Source organism: Eulemur rufifrons, chromosome 10 (assembly GCF_041146395.1).
Source record: "Eulemur rufifrons isolate Redbay chromosome 10, OSU_ERuf_1, whole genome shotgun sequence".
Lineage (NCBI taxonomy): Eukaryota > Metazoa > Chordata > Mammalia > Primates > Lemuridae > Eulemur > Eulemur rufifrons.
In genome coordinates, this window is record NC_090992.1 from 13,213,411 (window position 1) to 13,232,316 (window position 18,906).

The following is an 18,906-nucleotide window of genomic DNA, read 5'->3' on the forward strand; positions in this document are numbered from 1 at the left end:
TTGCAGAGGGTCTTTGCCCTGTGGACATGTCGGGTGTGCTGCATGTTCAGCTCACAGCAGCCATCTGTCTGGAGCAGCAGAGGTTGTCAGGAGTCCAGCAGCGGTTTGACCCAGGGTCCTGGCCTGTGAGGCTTCAAGTGGCCGCCAGGAGGGGTTGGCCTTCCTGAGCTGGGTCATGGCTGTTCTCAGCACCACCTGCACCCATGGGAAAGGATGCAGAGTTCAGAGCGGAAAACCCCGGTCGGGTCAGAGTCCTCCTCTGCTGTCCCTGCAGTTCTGCCTTTGGGGGTGGAGGCTGCTCCCCTCCCAGCCTCCTCTCCTCACATGGGGATGATGGGGCCTTGCCCTGCCTGCGCGGAGCAAGTGAGAAGTGGCCGGCGTGTCCTTAGTAAATAGTCAAGGGCTGTCCCGCAGGCTGGAGCCTAACTGATGCAAGGCTGGGAGACCAGCATGGTGGAGCTGAGGCCACACCGTGCGCTGCTGTCGGGGTCCGGGAGATGCGTCCTGTGGCACACTCAGCGCTGGGCCCGACCTCAGGGCCCTCAGTGGGTAGTCCTGCTGCCCTATGTCATCCCTAAGTCTGCCCCAGGAAGGCTGCCATGTTATCCCTCTGGACCAAGAGAATCCGAGGGCCAGCACGACACCAACATGCTGGTGTGGCCGTGGAAGGGACTCCACCCTGACACCCAGGTTCCAGGTCTGCGGAGCTCCCCAGGCCCTGCTCAACAGTGCTCATCCAAGTCGAGGCCAAGGAGGCCAGGACAGGAACCAGAACAGTTCCAGCCCGTGCCTTCGTGGAGCTTCCTGCTGCACCTGGGTCCCAGCCGTCCCGAGTCAGCCCTGGCTCGACCTGCAGCCTAGTGCTGGGTTGTGGTGTCTGCCACTTACTCTCCCTCCTTCAAGGCCAGGCTGGCTGGGCCCTAAGCTGCAGGGCTGGCCCTCACATGCTTCTTACTGCCCCAGGAGTGTCACTTAAAGGGGGATCATGACGTCAGCTATGTTGTAGCATTCCCCTGACACCAGTCAGAATTTCAAGAGGAAGAAATTGATTATTTCAATGACACACATGACGAGGTCTTTAAAAGCCTAAACTTATTAAAGGTTTTCAAACTATAGATGGAAAGGTCCCTTAAGAATTGTACAGGTTTAAATTTCTAATAAAGTAAATATCAGCGTCTATAACCATGTAAGCAGAAAACACTTGTTCCCTTTAAAGAGGAAAATGTTCTCGTGACCAAAAACTGAAAAAAACCACTGTAGGTTTTACCCAGCCATGATTGGCCCATTTCTTGCTCTGACCTCATATAGCGCCATTGTCACCAAATTCCCAACCCCTATATAAGCCCCTGGCTGGGCCTAGGATTTTGGTCTTATTGCCCAGGAAGCTGTTTTTGGTGACCTGTGGACCTTGACCGTAGCGCTACTGGGTTTTCATTGTTATTGATCATTGTCAGTGGTAGTTAGTATCGTTAGCATTGTTGGTTAGTTGTGTTAGCGTAGGATAGTTAGTAGTTTGTTACCATAGTATAGTTAATCTTGTTTGTTAGTAGCATTCACGTAGCATAGTTAATATTGTTTTTTATTAAGATAGTATACTTAGTATTGTTCTTTTGTTATGTTAGTATAATTAGTATTGTTACTTAATATTACCTATTATCATTAGTGTAGCTAGTACTGTTCATATCCTTACCCTACTTAATATGGTTGAGAGTGTTCATTAGTTAGTTACCGCAGCCTTAGCATAGAGGGGCCATGGCGCAGGGTTTGGCCCCCAGTTTCCCCATGCAAGAATTAGACTATTATGATTTCCTCAGGGAACTTGGCTCCGGTGCGCACGGCAAGGTGATGCTGGGCGCCTACTTTCTAACTAACACCAAGGTGGCCATCAAAAAGTCCAAGAAGACCCGCAGCTCGCTGGTGAGATTCCGCAAGGAGGTTCAATTCCTGAGGGCCCTGCAACATCCTAATATACTGAAGCTTATGAGGGTCTTCGAGGATGAAAAAAGTATGTGCCTGGTAACAGAATATGCCGGTGGCAGGGACCTTGGCAGGCTTCTCAGGAAACAAGAGCGCCTGAGTGAGCGCGACGCCCGTCCCCTGTTTCGCCAGCTGCTGGCTGCGGTGCAACACTGCCACAAGAATCACGTGGTCCACCGCGACCTGAAGCCGGCCAACATCCTGCTGGACGAAAAGCATGAGAAAATCATACTAGCCGACTTCAGCCTCGCCGAGACTTTCACTGAGGAGGGTTACCTGAAGAGATTTTGTGGCACTCCTGCTTTTAGTGCCCCAGAGATGTTCCTGCGTCAGAAATACGTGGGACCGGAGGTGGACGTTTGGAGCCTGGGCGTGGTCATCTACAACATGGTAGCCGGGACTGTTCCGTTTTTTGGCGACAACTGGGAGGAAATGAAGAAAAACATCACTGGGGGAATCTACGAAACACCAGAATTCTTCTCTGACGAACTCAGAGAACTGGTGAGGAAGTGCCTCACCCTTGACGGTAAGTTGAGGCCCACCGTCACTGAGCTCATGGAGGATGCTTGGGTGCAGATGGAGGACCCAGTCATCATCTCCCCAGTGAGGACAAAGCCTCATTATAAGACAGTCAAACTGTATGACAGCTCCCCGTCCGCCTGCTACTACCCCACCCTTGAGTCAGAGCCAAGAGGAGACAAAGCGGAGCAAAGAGGAGACAAAGCGGAGCAAAGAGGAGACAGCTCTGTCCAGGCTGGGGAGACCAAGACCCCTCCCTCGGAAGAGGGCCAGCGCCGGAAGGGGCTTGCCAGGAGACTTCGCAATTTTTTATTAAGAATGTGCTGCATCCTGCCGCCCAGAAAGACCTGCTTCCGGCGGTCGAACAAGGTGGTTCCAGTGCAAGAAGACTTAGCTGAAGCGGCAAGGGCAAGTATCTGGGGCAGTCTGGCCACCCTTCCTGCATCTTATGTTATTTAATATGGTCTTGCTGACATTATTTTTAATAAAGTCATGGATGTATACATGTATGCAGTACAATGTGAAGTTTAGGTATATGTGCGCTATGGGGAACGGTGACATAAAGCTGATTAACGTATCCGTGACCTCAGAAAGGCAAACGCAGCGTGACGTCACTTGCTGAATCTGCAAAGCTGACCTCATGGAAGTAGAGTAGTTTGATGGTGATGAGAGGCTGGGGGTGGCAGAGGGAGGGCACGGGTAGTTGGTCACAGGCACAGAGTTTCAGACAGACGGGAGGGGGAAGCCCTGACATGTGCGGCACAGCAGGGGGCAAGAGTCAATGAGAATGTCCTGCACATTTCAGAATACCTGAGTGTCCCCTTGACATGTCTCCTTGCCTTTAGAATGGAGAGCAAGACGACCGACCCTGAGCTCCCCGGATCCCAACACAGAGCGGGAGGTCGGCCGGGCGTGGACTGACAGCTGACAGCTCCCACCCACCGCTGTCACCCGAACCTGTGAGTGTGTCGCTTGCTCTCTGCTTCAGCATTGGCCGCCACCACCACCTCGTTTGCCTGTTTGCGGTGGGTCTTTTGGGCTGGCAGGAAGGGGTGTGTTTTCAAGGTGACATCGGTGAGTCTTCTGGTGAGCTTCTGCGGCCCGTGTTCAGAGGGAAGGTTGAGGTCTTCCCCTCAGGCCATCCAGCCTGGTGGGAGTCGTCTTCCCTGGATGTTTCCTGGGGACAGGTCCCTCCTCCTGGCTCTCTGCCATGTCGGCAGGGCACCGTGCTAGGACAGAGACTCATGTGCAGGCAGTCACTGTGGTTTCCTGGTCTCCTCTGGCATCTGCTGCCCATTCACCCACATGCCCCTCATCATTTGAAGGAGCATGGGCCTCTCCCAGGGGTCAAGGGTCAGGATCTTTTTCAGAAATGTTTTCATCTCAACATTGCAGGTGTGATGTTGCTTGAAGATTCCCCCAGTTCTCTCCATGCAATGGCAGAGACCTGGCTGTCATGCTGTACAGGATGACCCCAGCCTCTATATGTCCACCTCGGGTCCCACGTAGTCCTCGTTGGGGAACTTTTGGGCACAAAAACGAGGACTTCCACAAATGTGCCACTAAATGTGGCAAACCCAAACTCGGCTAGGTTCATCTTGCAATTGTCATCAAGTAGGATGTTTTGGGGTTGTAGGATGTAATGTGGTTCTCATGGCAATACTGCATGCAGCTGGGATTATTCTGTCATTACACAGCGGGCGTCTTCAGCCTCAGTGGCATCCCCCCACTTCAGGATGTTTGGATGAGTCAGGTGCCCCTGGCTTTGACCTCCATTTTGACAAGTTCCAGGCTACGGAGGCTCTGATTGGACATTATTTTGATGGCTACCTTTGTCCCATCCAGCGCTGCACCAGCCACTTTTCTTCAGGAGGGTGTCATTGTTTAGTCCCTCATTGAACAAATCGCAGGTGGCGCCCTGCTGCTTGGTCACGTGTATCCGTGCGAACTCTGCCCTAGCTGTGCTAGGTAACTAGCGAACACCGCCAGCTACACGACCTAGGCTGGGAACACTGACAATACTGTGGTACCAGCTACATGAACCAGGCTAATGGTACCAATAATACTAACTGTCCTGACAATACTGACTGCACTGTGCTGTCGCTACTGATAGACAGTCGACTGTACTGTGCTAGCACCGCTAGCGAACCGTACCGACTGTGCCCTGCTGCCACTACTGACAGACAGCACTGGCTGTACTGTGCTAGCACTGCTGACGACGACACTGACTACACCGACCACACCAGCACTGCTGACTAACGAGGATGAAACGGTGTTGCTGCGGTCAGACTGCCAGTTCTCTAGCACCTTCCTGATCAATAAGCACTGCTTACGGCTTTACTAACACCTACGCTCAGCCTAGGTCTTAGCAATGCTGTAACACTGGCTGTTTCTGATGTCAGAGCAGGGGAGGGGGAGGGGGGAGAGCCAGAGAGAGCCAGACAGCCTACTTCCTGGGGCACTTTTACTCCAGGGAGCCAGAGTTGTGGTGAAGGCAGGGCTCAGTTCCCGTAGAAGGCTGTGGTCTTGTCCTCTTCCTGCCTGGGACCTTTCTCAGTAACTGTGGCTCTGGTGAAAACCCTTTCACAGTGGCAGCCACCAGTTGAAAAGCTTTTTCTGCTTTCTGGGCCGCTGTCAGTGCCGCTCTGTTTCCTCTCACCTCTCCCCATCCCGGTTATCAAAGACCGTGAGGGCCAGGTTTAAAGTTCCGCTTGTGGAGCCTGAGGCCCCTTCTCAAGTTTTGGAGTTTGTGCCAAACAGTGGGGCTGACTGGGAGATGAAGTCCATCGCTAAGAGGCATTGTTCCTCCCTAGTGTCAGGATGTAGATTAGTAAAGAGGAGAATGACTTCAGACAGGAAAGGGGTGGCATTTCATGCTGGCATCATCCATGTGGGTACCTGGTTTGCAATGTCTTCTGACCCTGCAGCCTCCCAGAAAGGGGAGCAGGGGTGCAGGCGGGCGGGGAGTTCTGGAACGGCTGCTCAGGTGAGGGAGATGGAGACAGAGAGGAAGCAGGAGGAAGGAGGGATCCAAAAGAGAAACATCGTCCAGACAGTGAGGCAGTGAGAGAGATGCAGGGGTCAGAAGTGACACGAGGCAGGCAGAGGGAAGACCAGGAAGTCTAACAAGTTTAAAGAAAGTTTGAAAGTAGAGGACATTAGACTCTTCGCTGCCAGCGGTGATGGAAGTTCAAGTAGCATCAAGCAGAGATTCATTCTTGGTCCAAATTTCCTGGTCCTTTAGTCACTGAACATTTGGGATGGGGCTCGATGAGTGCCAAAGTTCCAACTGAACGTTGCCACGATGGACGTTTTTAAGCATAGTCATATGTTGCCAGAAGTCTGAGGGGGCAACCCCGACTCAGATGACGGTTGAAGGTCTGATCAGACATCTGACGTCCCCAAAAATCTGAAGTCAGACTAAAACCTAGTGATGTGGGCCAGAGAATGGGCGTCCCATCTATGTCTCAGATTGTACCCTTGCAGTCTTCTCCCTAGCCTGGCATCCCTGGGTCTGGGTAAAGACTGACGGGGGCAATGCCCCCCCGGAATCCGTGGTTAGGCTGCATCCCTCCATGCCACCCTCCTGAGTGGTAGACCCAGGTGCCGGGTTTTTTGCTGGACTAAGGAAGCCAAACCAAAGTGACAAGCTACCACTCTCCACATTGTGCCAGAGACCCAGTGACTCACCTAATGCCAAACAATTTGAGGGCACTGAGAGGGATGTCCTAGGAATTGCAGAGGAGGGAGCAGTGTCAAGACTGAAGCAGCTCTTCTTATGTGATGGAGAAATAAAGACCTCAGATAAGCCAAGACTGAGGGAATTCATCAAGACAAGACCTGTCCTCCAGGAAGTACTGAGAATGGCGTTACACACGGATCGGCACAATAAATACTTACCAGTGTAAAATCGTCCAAAAGGTGAAGGTCAAAGGCCAGGTACCACAATGGCTCCAGAGAGAATACAAAGTTGCAAAGTTCAACTCAACAGGATGAGTTCAACTCAATCTGCCCCACTTACCAATTCCTTCAATAAATGTGAATGGCTTGAAGTGCCCACTAGAGAGACATAGCCTGGCCGAATGGATAAATATGGACAAGCCAGGTATCTGCTGTCTTCAGGAAACACATCTAACCCACAAGGATGCATTCAGACTCGAGGTAAAGGGATGGAAAAAAATATTCCACGTAAATGGAAGCCAAAAGAAAGCCAGCTTAGCAGTTCTGATTTCAGATAACTTAGTCTTCAACAAAAGTAATGTAAGATAAAGATGGTCACTATATAACCGTGAAGGGTACAATTCAACAAGAAGACATAATAATTCTAACTATTTATACACCTAAGTCAATTGCAGCCAGATTCATAAACCAAATCCTACTTGATCTAAACAAAATGATAAACAGCAGCATTGTAATAGCCAGGTACTTCAACACACCTCTGACAGAACAGGACAGATCCTCCAAACAGAAAATAAAGAAACAATGGACTTAAACAGAACTCTAGAACAAATGGGCCTGACTGACAGTTACAGAACATTCTACCCGACAACCACTGAATATGCGTTTTTCTCATCAGCTCATGGGACATTCTCTAAGATTGACCGTATCCTAGGCCACAAAGCATGTCTCAACAAATTTAAAAAAATAGAAATTATACCATGCATCTTCTCAGACCACAGTGGAATAAATTTAGAAATCAATTCCAACATGAACTCTCATCTCTACACAAAGTCAAGCAAACTAAACAAGCTTCTGCTGAAAAATTCTTCGGTTAAGGAGGAAATTAAGATGGAAATCAAAGACTTTCAACTAAATGATAAATAAGACACAAGTTGTCAAAGTCTGTGTGACATAGATAAGGCAGTCTTGAGGGGAAAACTTATACCCATAACTGCCTACATCCAAAAGACAGATCACAGATCAAGAATCTGATGAATCAACTCAAAGAACTGGAAGAGGATGAGCAAAGCAACCCCAAACCCAGCAGAAGAAAAGAAACAACAGAGATCAGAGCAGAACTAAATGAAATCAATAATAAAAAAAAAAAATCTATGGAAGATTAATAAAACAAAGGGTTGGTTCTTTGAAAAGATAAAATTGACAGCGTCTCGTTAGATTAATGAGAAGCAGAAAAGAAAGGACTCTAATCTCAATCAGAAATGAGAAAGGATAAATTACAGCTATTGTCACGGAAATATAAAATATCGTCTATGAATACTATAAAAACCTCTATGCACATAAAGTTGAAAATGTGGAGGAAATGGACAAACTCTTAGAAACACACAGCCTCCTTAGGTTCCATCAGGAAGAAATAGAATTCCTGAACAGACCAATATCAGGTATCAAAATGGAAGCAGCAATAATAAACCTTCCTTAAAAGAAAATTCCCAGACCAGACAGTTTCACACAGGAATTGTGCCAGACCTACAGAGAAGAACTGGTGCCTGGCCGGGCACGGTGGCTCACACCTGGAATCCTAGCACTCTGGGAATCCAATGCTGGAGCATCTCTCTAGAGGTGAGGAGTTCGAGACCAGCCTGAGCATTAACGAGACCCTGTCTCTACTGAAAAATAGAAAAAAAATTATCCAGACAATTAAAAATAGAAACAAACAAAATTAGCCAAACCCATGTCGTCCCAGTTGCTTGGGAGCCTGAGGCAGGAGGATCGCTTGAGCCCAGGAGTTTGAGGTGAGCTAGGCTAATAATGCCAGGGCACTCTAGCCCTGGCAACAGGGTGGGACTTTGTCTCAAAAAAACAAAACACAGTAAGTGTCGGTGAAGATGTGGAGAAGTTGGAATTCTCGTGCACTGGTCGAGGGAATGTACAATGGTGTCACTGCTACTGAAGATAGTATAGTCATTCCTGAGAAAATTAAATAGAATTACTCTGTGATCCAGCAATGCCACCTCTGGGTTTGGGATTCAATACCCAAAGGTATTGAAAGCACAATCTCACAGAGGTATTTGTCCTCTCACGTTCATAGCTGTGTTCTTCACCACAGCCAAAAGGTGGAAGCAACCCGAGTGTTCACCAGTGAAGAATGGGTGAACCAAATGTGGTCCATACACACAGTGGACTATTAGTCAGCCTTAGAAAGGAAGGAGATTCTGACGCATGCTACCACGTGGATGAACCTGGGGACATTGTGCTGAGTGAATACACCAGTCACAAAAGGTAAATACTGTCTAATTCCACTGATTTGAGGTACCCGGAGTGGTCAAATTCATGGGGATGGGAAGTAGAAGGGTGGTTGCCGGGGGATGGGAATGAGGGAGTTATTGCTTCTTGGGGACAGAGTTGCAGGTTCTGAGCTGAGTTGTGTGGATACACGGTGGCGATGCTTGCACAACAGTGTGCGTGTCCTTCACGCCCCCGAACGCTACATGTAAAAGTGCAAAAGTGGGAGGTTTTTTGCTATGTGTATTTTATGAGAATCAAATAAGGTTTCAAAAATTTAATTAAAACATGAATGGAAAATAAAGGCAGGGATGTAGGGCAACTGTTAGTAGCAGTTTCAATTGATGGAACCACTTTGGGAAAGATATTTGCAGTAACGATGCGAGCCCCATGGCCTAGGAGTCTCATTAGGAATGCACCAAAAGGAAATGCCCAAGTGTGTCCCCAAAAGGGAAGGTGCAGAGATGTTCTTAGCCCTGTGCATCAGAGCCCCACACTGGAAGGGGCCGACGTGTGCACAGTCGCAGGGGCAAACCCATTGCTCTGTATTCACACAATGGCACAATGTATAGAAATGTGGGTAAAGGATGCACAGTGTGCAGCAAATGAGGAATCTCGTGAACAACACTGAGCGGAGGAAGCCAGATACAGAAGAGTTTATCCTCAGTGATTCCCTTTATAGAAAAGTGCAGCATCAAGCAACACTGAGCCCTGCTGGTAGAAGTCAGGGTAGTGGTTTCCCCGGGGCAGGGACTAGACATCAGATGGGGCTTCAGGAGATTTTGGGGTGCTGATAATCTGTTTCTTGATCTGGGTACAGGATGTGTTCAATATGTGGGGAAAAATTATTGTCAGTTTTATATCTGTGTGAATTATACTGAAATTAAAAATCTTTAATTTAAAAACATCAGATTGCATATCAAGCCCAGGATGAAAGAGGAACCCTCAGCCTGTCCTGCCTTCCCCAGCAAAAGCAAGTTCACAGTGACCGTGTGATCCTCTTGGTGCGGAGAGGCTGCCACCGGGGTCTAAGCAATGCAGCATCTTCATGGTGACAGCCAAGGCCCAGGGCTCCAGCACGCTCCTGGTGAGCTACAAACAGGGCCACGTCCACCTGCGTGCCAGGATCGCCATCGGGGCCTACCTGCCCCTCAAGGTGAGCCAGGGGCCCTGCCCTTCACCACCCACCCTGCCCATTCCTTCCCTGATGGGAATCACTCACTTGCTCTGACAAATCTGTATGAAAACCCAATCGTTCAGAGTAGCTTTTGGCATAACTCGGTCTCCCTGTGACCTTCCGGCTGAAAGCAGGAACTGATGCAGAAGGAGCAGAGCCTCCCCCACGGGGACAGTGGCTGCTGACCCCCATGTGATCACATGAGACAGCGCTTGGCAGGCGTGGCAGGGTTCTGACCTGCCAGGCTCTCCTGACGAAGGCAGGACCGTGGGCTTCAAAGGCTTCGAAATGTTTGCAACAGGGCTCAGAGCACAGGGGCGCTTGTGGCCCACTCCAGAGTTACCCTTCAGAGTCCTTACAGGTGTGCAGCATTGGGACAGTGGCCTTTGGTGTGTTCGATTCCAGGCCCTCCCGGGACCTGTGTGCGGGGTGGATTCTGCCACTTCCCTGATGTCTGTGAATCCCTCTTCCCACCTGAGAAGGGAGGCAGTCGAAGCGTGTGCATGTGGAGCACACGGCCTCAGCCTCCACACCGGCTCCCGAGCCTGAGTCCAGGGCTGCTGCACAGCCACTGTGTACTCTGCTCGTTTAACTTCTCTGGCCTCACATTCCTGCCTGGGAAATGGGGCTGGACAGCACCTGCCCCATAGGGTTGTGCTGAGGGTGAGCTGAGCTAATAAATGGAATGGGCTTAGAAAGCAGCCTGGTAGGGAGTCCACGCTCAGCAAGGGTTAGTTAGTAAAACATGACTATAAACAACTTGGCCTTCCTCCGAGGGTGGTTGTGAAGGCTTCACAGAAGGGCTACACACAGTGGGCTGCTGAATGCACTTGTCACTGTGTTTGAACCCCGCCTCGTCCACAAGAGGCCAGAGCGGGTTAGTTGGTGGGGAGTTCCTGCTCCTAGAGGAGCCCCTACCCTCCCAGGCTGGGCCAGGCAGCCCTCACATTTCCCTGCCACCCAGGGTCAACCTCGCAGACGGCGCTGGTCCCCGTAGTTTGTAATATTCTTTTTCCCTCTCTCTCATCAGAAGCATGCTTAGTGACCTTAGGATCTTCCATCTGTGCCCCTCTAGCCCTGGGCATCGTGCCTGATACAGAGCAGATACCAACCAAGCGTGGTTTTGTTTAGAATGAATGAGTGAGGGAATGTGTCCAGGGTCACCCAGCCAGGCCTCATACCAAGGCCTCCTGACCACCAGAGCAAACACAGCAAGTCTTGCAGGTGTCTGCCCTGTCCCTCCTGCTCCAGCCATCCAGTCACGCAGCACCTATCTATGACACCTTCCTGTGCCAGTGCCTGCTCTAGGCCTGAGATGCAGCAGAGCAGAAAACGCATAGAAACCTGACATTCAAGCAGGGGGGGAGAGAGAGAGAGAGAGAGTCGGTCCGTAAACGACCTAAAGAACTAATGTATTTTGTCTCTGCTGGCAATGGAGAAAGGAAAGCATGCCGGGGTGATGGGGGAGTCAGTTTAAAATGAGGAGGTCAAATCCCCTCCCTGAGCAGGTGCAAGTGTTCTGAGAGCAGAGTGGAGGTGACAGAAATCCCCAAGAGGACAGCAGTTATTCTTGGGGACCCCCTGCCACTCCTTCTAAGAGAAGGAGCATTTCACCGGGAGCCTTGGGGGGGGGGGGGGGCGGCGAGATTCTTTAGGGCCCTTCCTGGCTGCTGGGCTGGAGCAGCAGAGGCCAATGCTTGAGCTCACTGTCATGAGCTGGCTTGTAAGGTTGAGGAAATGGTAAACATGTCCCTTAGCAGTGTGGCTACCTGATTGGACAAACGATAGAGAAAGATGAGTGTGGGTCTCATATCATTTAGTTTTTATTTATGCACAGATAGCAGTGCATAAATACCTTGAAATCAAGGTAATTGATAGGGAACAAAACCCAAAATGACAGGAGCTTAACCAGTAGAGTAGTTTATTTGTCTGTCACACATGAGGTTTCATGCAGGGTTAGTCTGGCTGGTCTATATTCATAAGGGATCCAGGCTTCTGTCTTTCCACTTCATCATTTTATTATGTGGCTTGCATCCTTTAGGTCGCCACCCCCCCCCCCCCATGGTCCAAAATGGTTGCTGCAGCTCCAGCTGTCACATCTGGATTCCACATAGCCTGAAGGGGAAAGTGCTCACCTCTCAGCTGACCTAGTTTCCTTTATTAGCCTTATCAGAAGTTTAGAAGAATAATTTCCACCTACGTCTCATTGATCAGAAGTTTGCTGATTAGCCACACTAGCTGCAAGAGAAACTGGGAAATGTTTTCTCTCTATGCAGTTTAACACCCTGTAAAAAACCGGGTGTCTTTGCCTAGGGAACAGGGGAGTGTGGGAACTTGGAGGGCAGCTAACAGTCACGGTTGCACCCTGTGTTTGCTAGTGCACGCATCAGTTCACTCTGCAGACAGTCGTGGACACTGTTGGTGCCAGGCCCAGGCTGGGAGACAGGATCTAAGGAGAGTCCCACCCTCTGCCCTGGGAGGCTGCCAGCCTGTGGGGAAGCAGGCTCTGGGACAGCTGCAGCGAGCGTGGTGGAGGTCACGAGTCCCAGGGGGCAGGTGGAGGATGAACAAAGTAGTAGCAGGAGAAGCCGGGGCAGGGTGCCTGGCTGGTGGGGCACTCGAGGCCCTGTGTTGTACCTGCTCCAGGGGGACAGCTGAGCCTGTGGAGGTTCCCCCCGCTGAGGGGCAGGAGGGTTTTGAGTGATGTCGTAGGACTTGGGTGCTCTCCAGCAGCAGTGAGCAGCCAGTGCAGTCAGGGCAGCGCCAGTGTCAGCTCAGCACACCAGACCCCTGCAGCTGGCGTGGGAGGTGAACATGCGTGTCTTGAAAGTCACTTGAACACAAGCACTCGGGAGAGAGACCATCTTCAGATCCCTCTGCAGGTGCTGCTGTGCCCTCCCCGAGCCAGACTACACCTGACCACTCCATCTGCTTGGCCATGGGGCACTCGTGTTTGCCAGATACCTACTTCCCGCCGCTGTCACCAACCCCAGTTTGTCTGCTGCAGATGTTTGGCTTGCCTTGTCCCACCTGTGGGTCACTGTGCAAGCCCGTAAGTGCATGAGTCTGCGGGCCCCAGCTGGCTCCTTCACTCCATGGGTGTCCGTGTAGACTGTACACTCTGACCTGGAGGCTCTGGGCCAAGCAGGTGTGAGCGGGGCCCTCACCTCCGACTGTCCAGCCTCTCTGGCTCCGCCGTGTCATCTAGACTGAGTGCGAGTGTCGCTGTGAAGAGGCGTGTAGGTTCTGTGTCTTTCAAACACCAGCTGCCGACACTGGAGGTCTCAGGGGTCAGGCCCAGTCTGCTGTTTCGCTACCCGGGACACCACGTCCAGAGAGGAGAAGACTTGTCTGAGGCGCGTGGGGCCCTCCACTCTTCAGCTCTGCTGTGGGGACATTTGGGCTTTGACACCCACTGTGGGGCTGTCACAGTTCCTGCGTGTCCTCCAGTAGCATTGCTGATCACTGGTCACTGACCCGTCTCCTTGGCACAGGGTTCCAGGTCACGTCTGTGCCTGGGAGGGAAGGGAATTAGACAGGAAGGTGGGAACCACAGTCCTCCAAGTGTTAATTCCCGGACACGCAGCCCCTGCCCACAACTCTTTCCCTCCGGGCTGGCCACGGAAAAGTCTTTGGCAAGACGCGCGGTGGCCTGCTTTGCCCACAGCGGAGTCTCGCTGGCTGTGAACAAGAGACGTGGGTAGGAGCAGGGGATCTGGGGCCAGAGCAGACCCAGGCCCACCAGCTGGGCAAAAGTGGTTAAATGGCCCTGCTTTGCTCATCAAGATGAGCTCTCTGCACCACAGGGTGGCACTGGGTGAGAGGACACAGAGGCCACCTGGAGGCAGGAATGCTGAGCCCTAAGGTGTGAATAGGGGCAGCAGGGCAGCCTCTATGAGGGCTTGGGGACGACAGAGCTTGGTGTGCTGGAGGAGGGATGCCACTAGTCTGAAGGTGGGACTGGGGCCAGGCTGGGAAGGCACGAATCCCAGGACAGACTCTGAGCCTGTGTTCTGCAGCGGCCTGAGCAACAGAGTAGTTCAATGCAGAGGGGACGTGATCGGGTCTGTGTCTTAGGGAGGGACATCTGGCAGCTCTTTGAGGGGGCTGACCACCCCATTTCCCTGAGTGTTAATTAGGATGAGCCAGTCTCTAAAGTGACCTCATGTGACCGGTGTTTAAAACAGTGTCCTAGCAGGTGGTTTCTATTGTGGTTCCCACATCACAGCTGGAAAAAGTAAGGCTTGGGGATGTTCCTGGGGTTCAGCCCAGGCTGTGGGATCAGAGGCACTTGGGCTCTGCTTTGCTGCCCTCCGCGCCCTGCCCCCATGCCCTGTGGTCAGAGAGGGAAGGGACAGACCCCAGGAACAATGAGGCCCAATTCGGCCTGCGTTCCCAGGGCAGAGTCTGCTCAGCGCATGAGAGAGAATGGCGCAGTGGTGGCTTTCAGGGTTTGGACCACCCCATGCATCTCCCATCTGGAATCTCCTTTCAGTAGTCCCTTCCCTCCCCGGGACTCTGCTTGCCCATCCTGGCACGGGCGACCCTCCCACCTCGCTGGGGTATGGAAGGAGCAGGCGGGCACTCCACCTGGAAAGGAGCTTTGCAAACCCAGCGGCTCTGGGCAGCTCAGGTGTTGTAACCTGCATTCCCACCAAAGCAGCAGGGCCGCCTTTCTGGGGGTGCTGAGGTGCCTGGGGTAGAGGGTGGTGTGGACCTGGAAAGGTGAGGGCAGAGGGAAGGACAGCAGCCTGCCTGGGTGGGGGGTCAGGGTGGGGGTTCCCAACCTGGCACTGTTGGCACTTGGGGCCAGTTTCTGTGGGGCCATCCTATGTAGGGTGGTCAGCAGTGTCACTGCCCTCTACCCACTAGGTGACAGTGGCAACAGTGCTCTCGGTAGTGACAGTGAGAAATGTCTCCTAATATTGTTGTTGAAGGACCCCCTGGTGGGGAAGGGGGTTCCCATCCCCCGTAAGGAGCCACGGTCTGGACACAGAGCCGGCTTGGGCCGGCTGGACGGGGCACGTGCCGGGCGGCCGTGGTAGAGATTGTTACTCAGCATTAGAGGCAATGATAGGTTCTTACTTAGAATGTTAATATCAACAACACTAACAGTAATAACTACTCATATTTTCCCAGTAATTTAGCCTACAAAGAACTTTTTTTTTTTAATTAGAGACAGGAGATCTTGCTATGTTGCCTGGGCTGGACTCAAAAACCTGAGCTCAAGCAACCCTCCCACCCCAGCCTTGCAAGTAGCTGGGACTACAGACACGTGTCCCACACCTGGCTACAAAGCACTTTCGTGTATCTTCTCTGATTTGGTCATCACGATAATTCTGTGAGTTATTCTCCCCCTTTCACAGATGAGGAAACTGAAAACAGGGGGTTCTGTTCCTGTGATTGGCTGTGGTCTCACCCTTTCTCCACTATACCCCAGCTTCGCCTGTCTTCTCCTAAGCATTTCCCTGGCCCCTTTGGCTGCTGAAATTTCTAACTTTGAGTCAGTTACTGACACTGTCCCTGCCTGCCTGGATAATCAGTGCCCCCTCCCTGCTGGGATCCTCTTTTTGGAGCCAACAGAGATTGACCAGGGACATTTCAAGGAGAGAGGGAGCCCCTGTATTTACCTCCCACACCTGAATGGATGAGACCGAGCTCTGCCTACTCCTCAGAGACCTCCTTTCTTCAGGGAAGGAGGAGCTGTCGCATCCCCAAACTCGTGTCATCTCTCACCAGTTTCCTCCCAGCCCTGCCAACGGTAGAGGACTGGAAAGAGCAGGACTTTGGAGTCAAAAGTTTGGCCTACAAATTCTGTCTCTGGCTAGTACCAGCTGGGTGACCTCAGACAAATCACTCAACCTCTCTAGGCCTCAGTATCTTTATCTGTGAAATGGGCTATCTGGCACCGACTTCATAGAATTACCATGAGGCTCATATAAGAGCCATGTAGCACCATGCCTGGCCCGCCTAAGCCCTCAGCACGTGGCAGCTGGGACTGCCCTGCAGAAGGGGCATATACAGGTGGAGCATCCCTTATCCTAAAGGTATGTGACCAGAAGTGTTTTGGATTGTGGAACATTTGCATTGTACATAGCAGTTCAGCGTCCCTAATTGGAAAATGTTCCAGTGAGCATTTCCTTAGAGCAGCGTGTTGGTGCTTAAAAAGTTTGGGATTGTGGAACGTTTCAGATTTTCACGTTAGGAAACCTGGACCTTGGTTCCAGTCCCTCCACTCCATCCTTTATTAACTGTGGGGCTTTGGGCAAATTGCTTAACCTCCCCGAGCCCCTCCGCTTCCCTATTTCTGTAGTGGGGAGAACAAACCCACCTTGCGGGAGTGTGACAAGCCATCATTTCCCCATGTGCTATGCACACCACTGGTGGCACATGAGATGAATTTAGGTGTGACAAACTATTGAAATTTTAACTATGAAAAAGTTGATTTCATAGATACTGGAAAAAATACATAAAAATCACATCGAAACATTTTTTATTTCTTAGAACATTGCTAAGCTTATAGCTTTACTGATACTTAAGGGTGAAATGGGCCAATGAAAACATGTGTGAGTAAATAATGGTCCAGGCGGTGTGCAGGCAGAGCAGAAACTGAGAAGTGGTCTGAGGATGCGGTTTGCTGAGCTCTATGGGATGGCGGAATAGAATGCAAACAGTGATAACGCCCTGCCTGACGCTCGGCTGGATCTTGTGCTGGCAGGAAATAAATGCTGTAATGACATTGGGTCCACTGAAAAATTAGAATACAGATGATAAACTAGATAAAAGTATAATGTCAGTGTTAATTTGCCAAAGTTGGCAACTGCTGTGCCTGTGTGAGAGAGCAGCCCTATCCCTGGGAAACGCACACGGAGGTATCTACGGATAAAGTGTCAAGATGTAACTTACCTTTAAGTGGTTCAGAAACGTATGTATATGCATACGTACACATGTATGTGTATGTATATGTGTGTGTATGTAATGGAGAGAGATAAATCCTAAAGCAAATGGGGATAATAATGGTAGAATCTGGGTGACAAGTATTTTCCGTACTGTTATTTTTGCAACTTATGTAAGTTTGAAGTTCTGTGTTATTTCCAAATGAAAAGTAAAGCAAAATGCAGGTAACGCAGGTCAGATTCAGGCCCAGTGCCCAGCCACGGAAGGCAGCAAGTGAACTCTCTGGCTCTCTCCCTTTTTCTCCTGCCCAGCGTGGAGACCGTGAATGATGGGCAGTTTCACAGCATGGAGCTGGTGATGTTAAACCAGACCCTGAACCTGGTGGTGGACAAAGGTGTGCCCAAGAGCCTGGGGAAGCTCCAGAAGCAGCCAGGAGTGTGGGGATCAACAGCCCCGCTACCTTGGAGGTAATACCCTCCTCCCCTGCTACCGTCAGGCCCACTGCCAGGGACTCCCCTGCCCTCCTCTCAGCACCCACTACCAAAGCCAATCAGGGAAGGCTTCCTGGAAGAAGTGACAACCAGGCTGACCCCTAAATATATGAATAGGCATTAGCCAAGTCTGTTATTAGCCATGGGGAAAAGAAGATGACTTTGGACAGATGCTTGGGAAGCAGGCAGAGTGGGATGCCTTCTGGGAACTACAAATTGTGTGGTGGTGGGGGGGGATGGGCTACGGAAGCAGGTCCAAGCTCTGCTGAAGTCTGCCAGCTTCAGGTCACGTTCCCTCTGCTCTGCCACCTCCTTGGACACTGTGTCAGTTGATGAATGGCAGAAGAGCAAGTTGGAGATTTAGTTGAAGGTCAAAAAGGGAAGTGGCCACCAGTTTGGCAGAGTCTAGGCCTGAAATGCAGCCCCAGGGTCAATAGTTCTCAAGGGTTGTGTGTTTAAAAAAAAAAAAAAAAAAGCCACCAGAGCATCGTGTTCAGTATAGATTCCTGAGCCTTCCACCCAAAGAGTCCCTGTCCAGAGGGCTGCTGGCAGTTCAGATGCAGGGTGCCCAGGGCTGTGTCTGGCCCCGAGCAGTCCCGGAAGGGCACAGCTTCCCCCCCGCCCCCCAGGAGGGCTCTTGCCCCCTCCCTTTACCTGTCCCAGTTGTAGCTGGAACAAAACTGGGCCCTCTGCTTCCAGCGCCCAGGCTGCTCCCGGGTTCCCGACTGCAGCGGCGGGCAGGGAGTGGTGTGGAAGGGGAGAGGAAACACGAATCGGACTTCATGGAAAAGCAAAGTGCTTTTCCCAGTGGTCTCCTGAAGACGGAGGAGGGGGCCGCAGCACATGAAGCAGCAAAGTGGTCCAGCCACCTTGAACCTCGAAGTTCCCGTGATCAGGCGCTTCCTGAAACCCCATCTTCTCTCCCAAACTCCAGCTCGCCTGCCCGGGTTCTCTTGTGAGGCCTGGAGCAAAGGGCTGAGGGGGCTTGGTGGGGACGGGGGTAATTCTGTGCACCACTCCTAAGGGGTGGTCCTCCCCCGTTCAGCCCAGGGGGCCACATGGCAGTGGGTGACCAGATGGTCTCATTTTTTTTCTAGGGAAGCCCAAAATACAACTTTTTATGGGATATTTTCTATATCTAAATATTATCAATGAATATAAGTCTTTTTAAAGAGTCTCAATGTGGGACCAAGGATGCACGTCCTCGCGTGGACAGGGCCCCGGGTTTTGGCACGTTACCTTGGTTTGAACAGCAGAGCCCGGAGCTCTGAACACGTAAGTGTGAACACGTGCAGAGCACATTCTCGCTCTGAGGAAGGGACTGCAGGTGGGCAGGAGAAGGGTCCTTAGGCCGCCGTCCTGGCTCCCTTCCCGCAGGCATCCCCACCTCCACGGGCCTCTCCGCCCTGCGCCAGGGCACCGACCGGCCGCTGGGTGGCTTCCACGGCTGCATCCACGAGGTGCGCATCAACAACGAGCTGCAGGACTTCAAGGCCCTCCCGCCGCAGTCCCTGGGGGTCTCGCCAGGCTGCAAGTCCTGCACCGTGTGCAAGCACGGCCTGTGCCGCTCCGTGGAGAAGGACAGTGTGGTGTGTGAGTGCCACCCCGGCTGGACCGGCCCACTGTGTGACCAAGAGGTTCGGGACCCCTGCCTCGGCCACAGGT

The 18,906-nt window shown here is 51.7% G+C and overlaps 1 protein-coding gene across 4 annotated transcripts in view; it reads left to right on the forward strand.

The window, feature by feature from the left end:
* LOC138392934 (serine/threonine-protein kinase MARK2-like) overlaps positions 1-17,146 on the forward strand; it is a 44,032-nt gene extending 26,886 nt beyond the window's left edge. For all 4 annotated transcript variants that reach the window (XM_069483852.1, XM_069483851.1, XM_069483853.1 and 1 more), the window contains 5 exons: positions 1,815-2,904; positions 3,342-3,570; positions 8,483-8,673; positions 9,588-9,832; positions 17,062-17,146. In XM_069483852.1, the coding sequence (XP_069339953.1) occupies positions 1,846-2,904; positions 3,342-3,368 (1,086 nt within the window). In that variant the 5' untranslated portion in view covers positions 1,815-1,845 and the 3' untranslated portion in view covers positions 3,369-3,570; positions 8,483-8,673; positions 9,588-9,832; positions 17,062-17,146. The remainder of the gene's footprint in view (positions 1-1,814; positions 2,905-3,341; positions 3,571-8,482; positions 8,674-9,587; positions 9,833-17,061) is intronic.
* Positions 17,147-18,906: the final 1,760 nt, after the last annotated feature.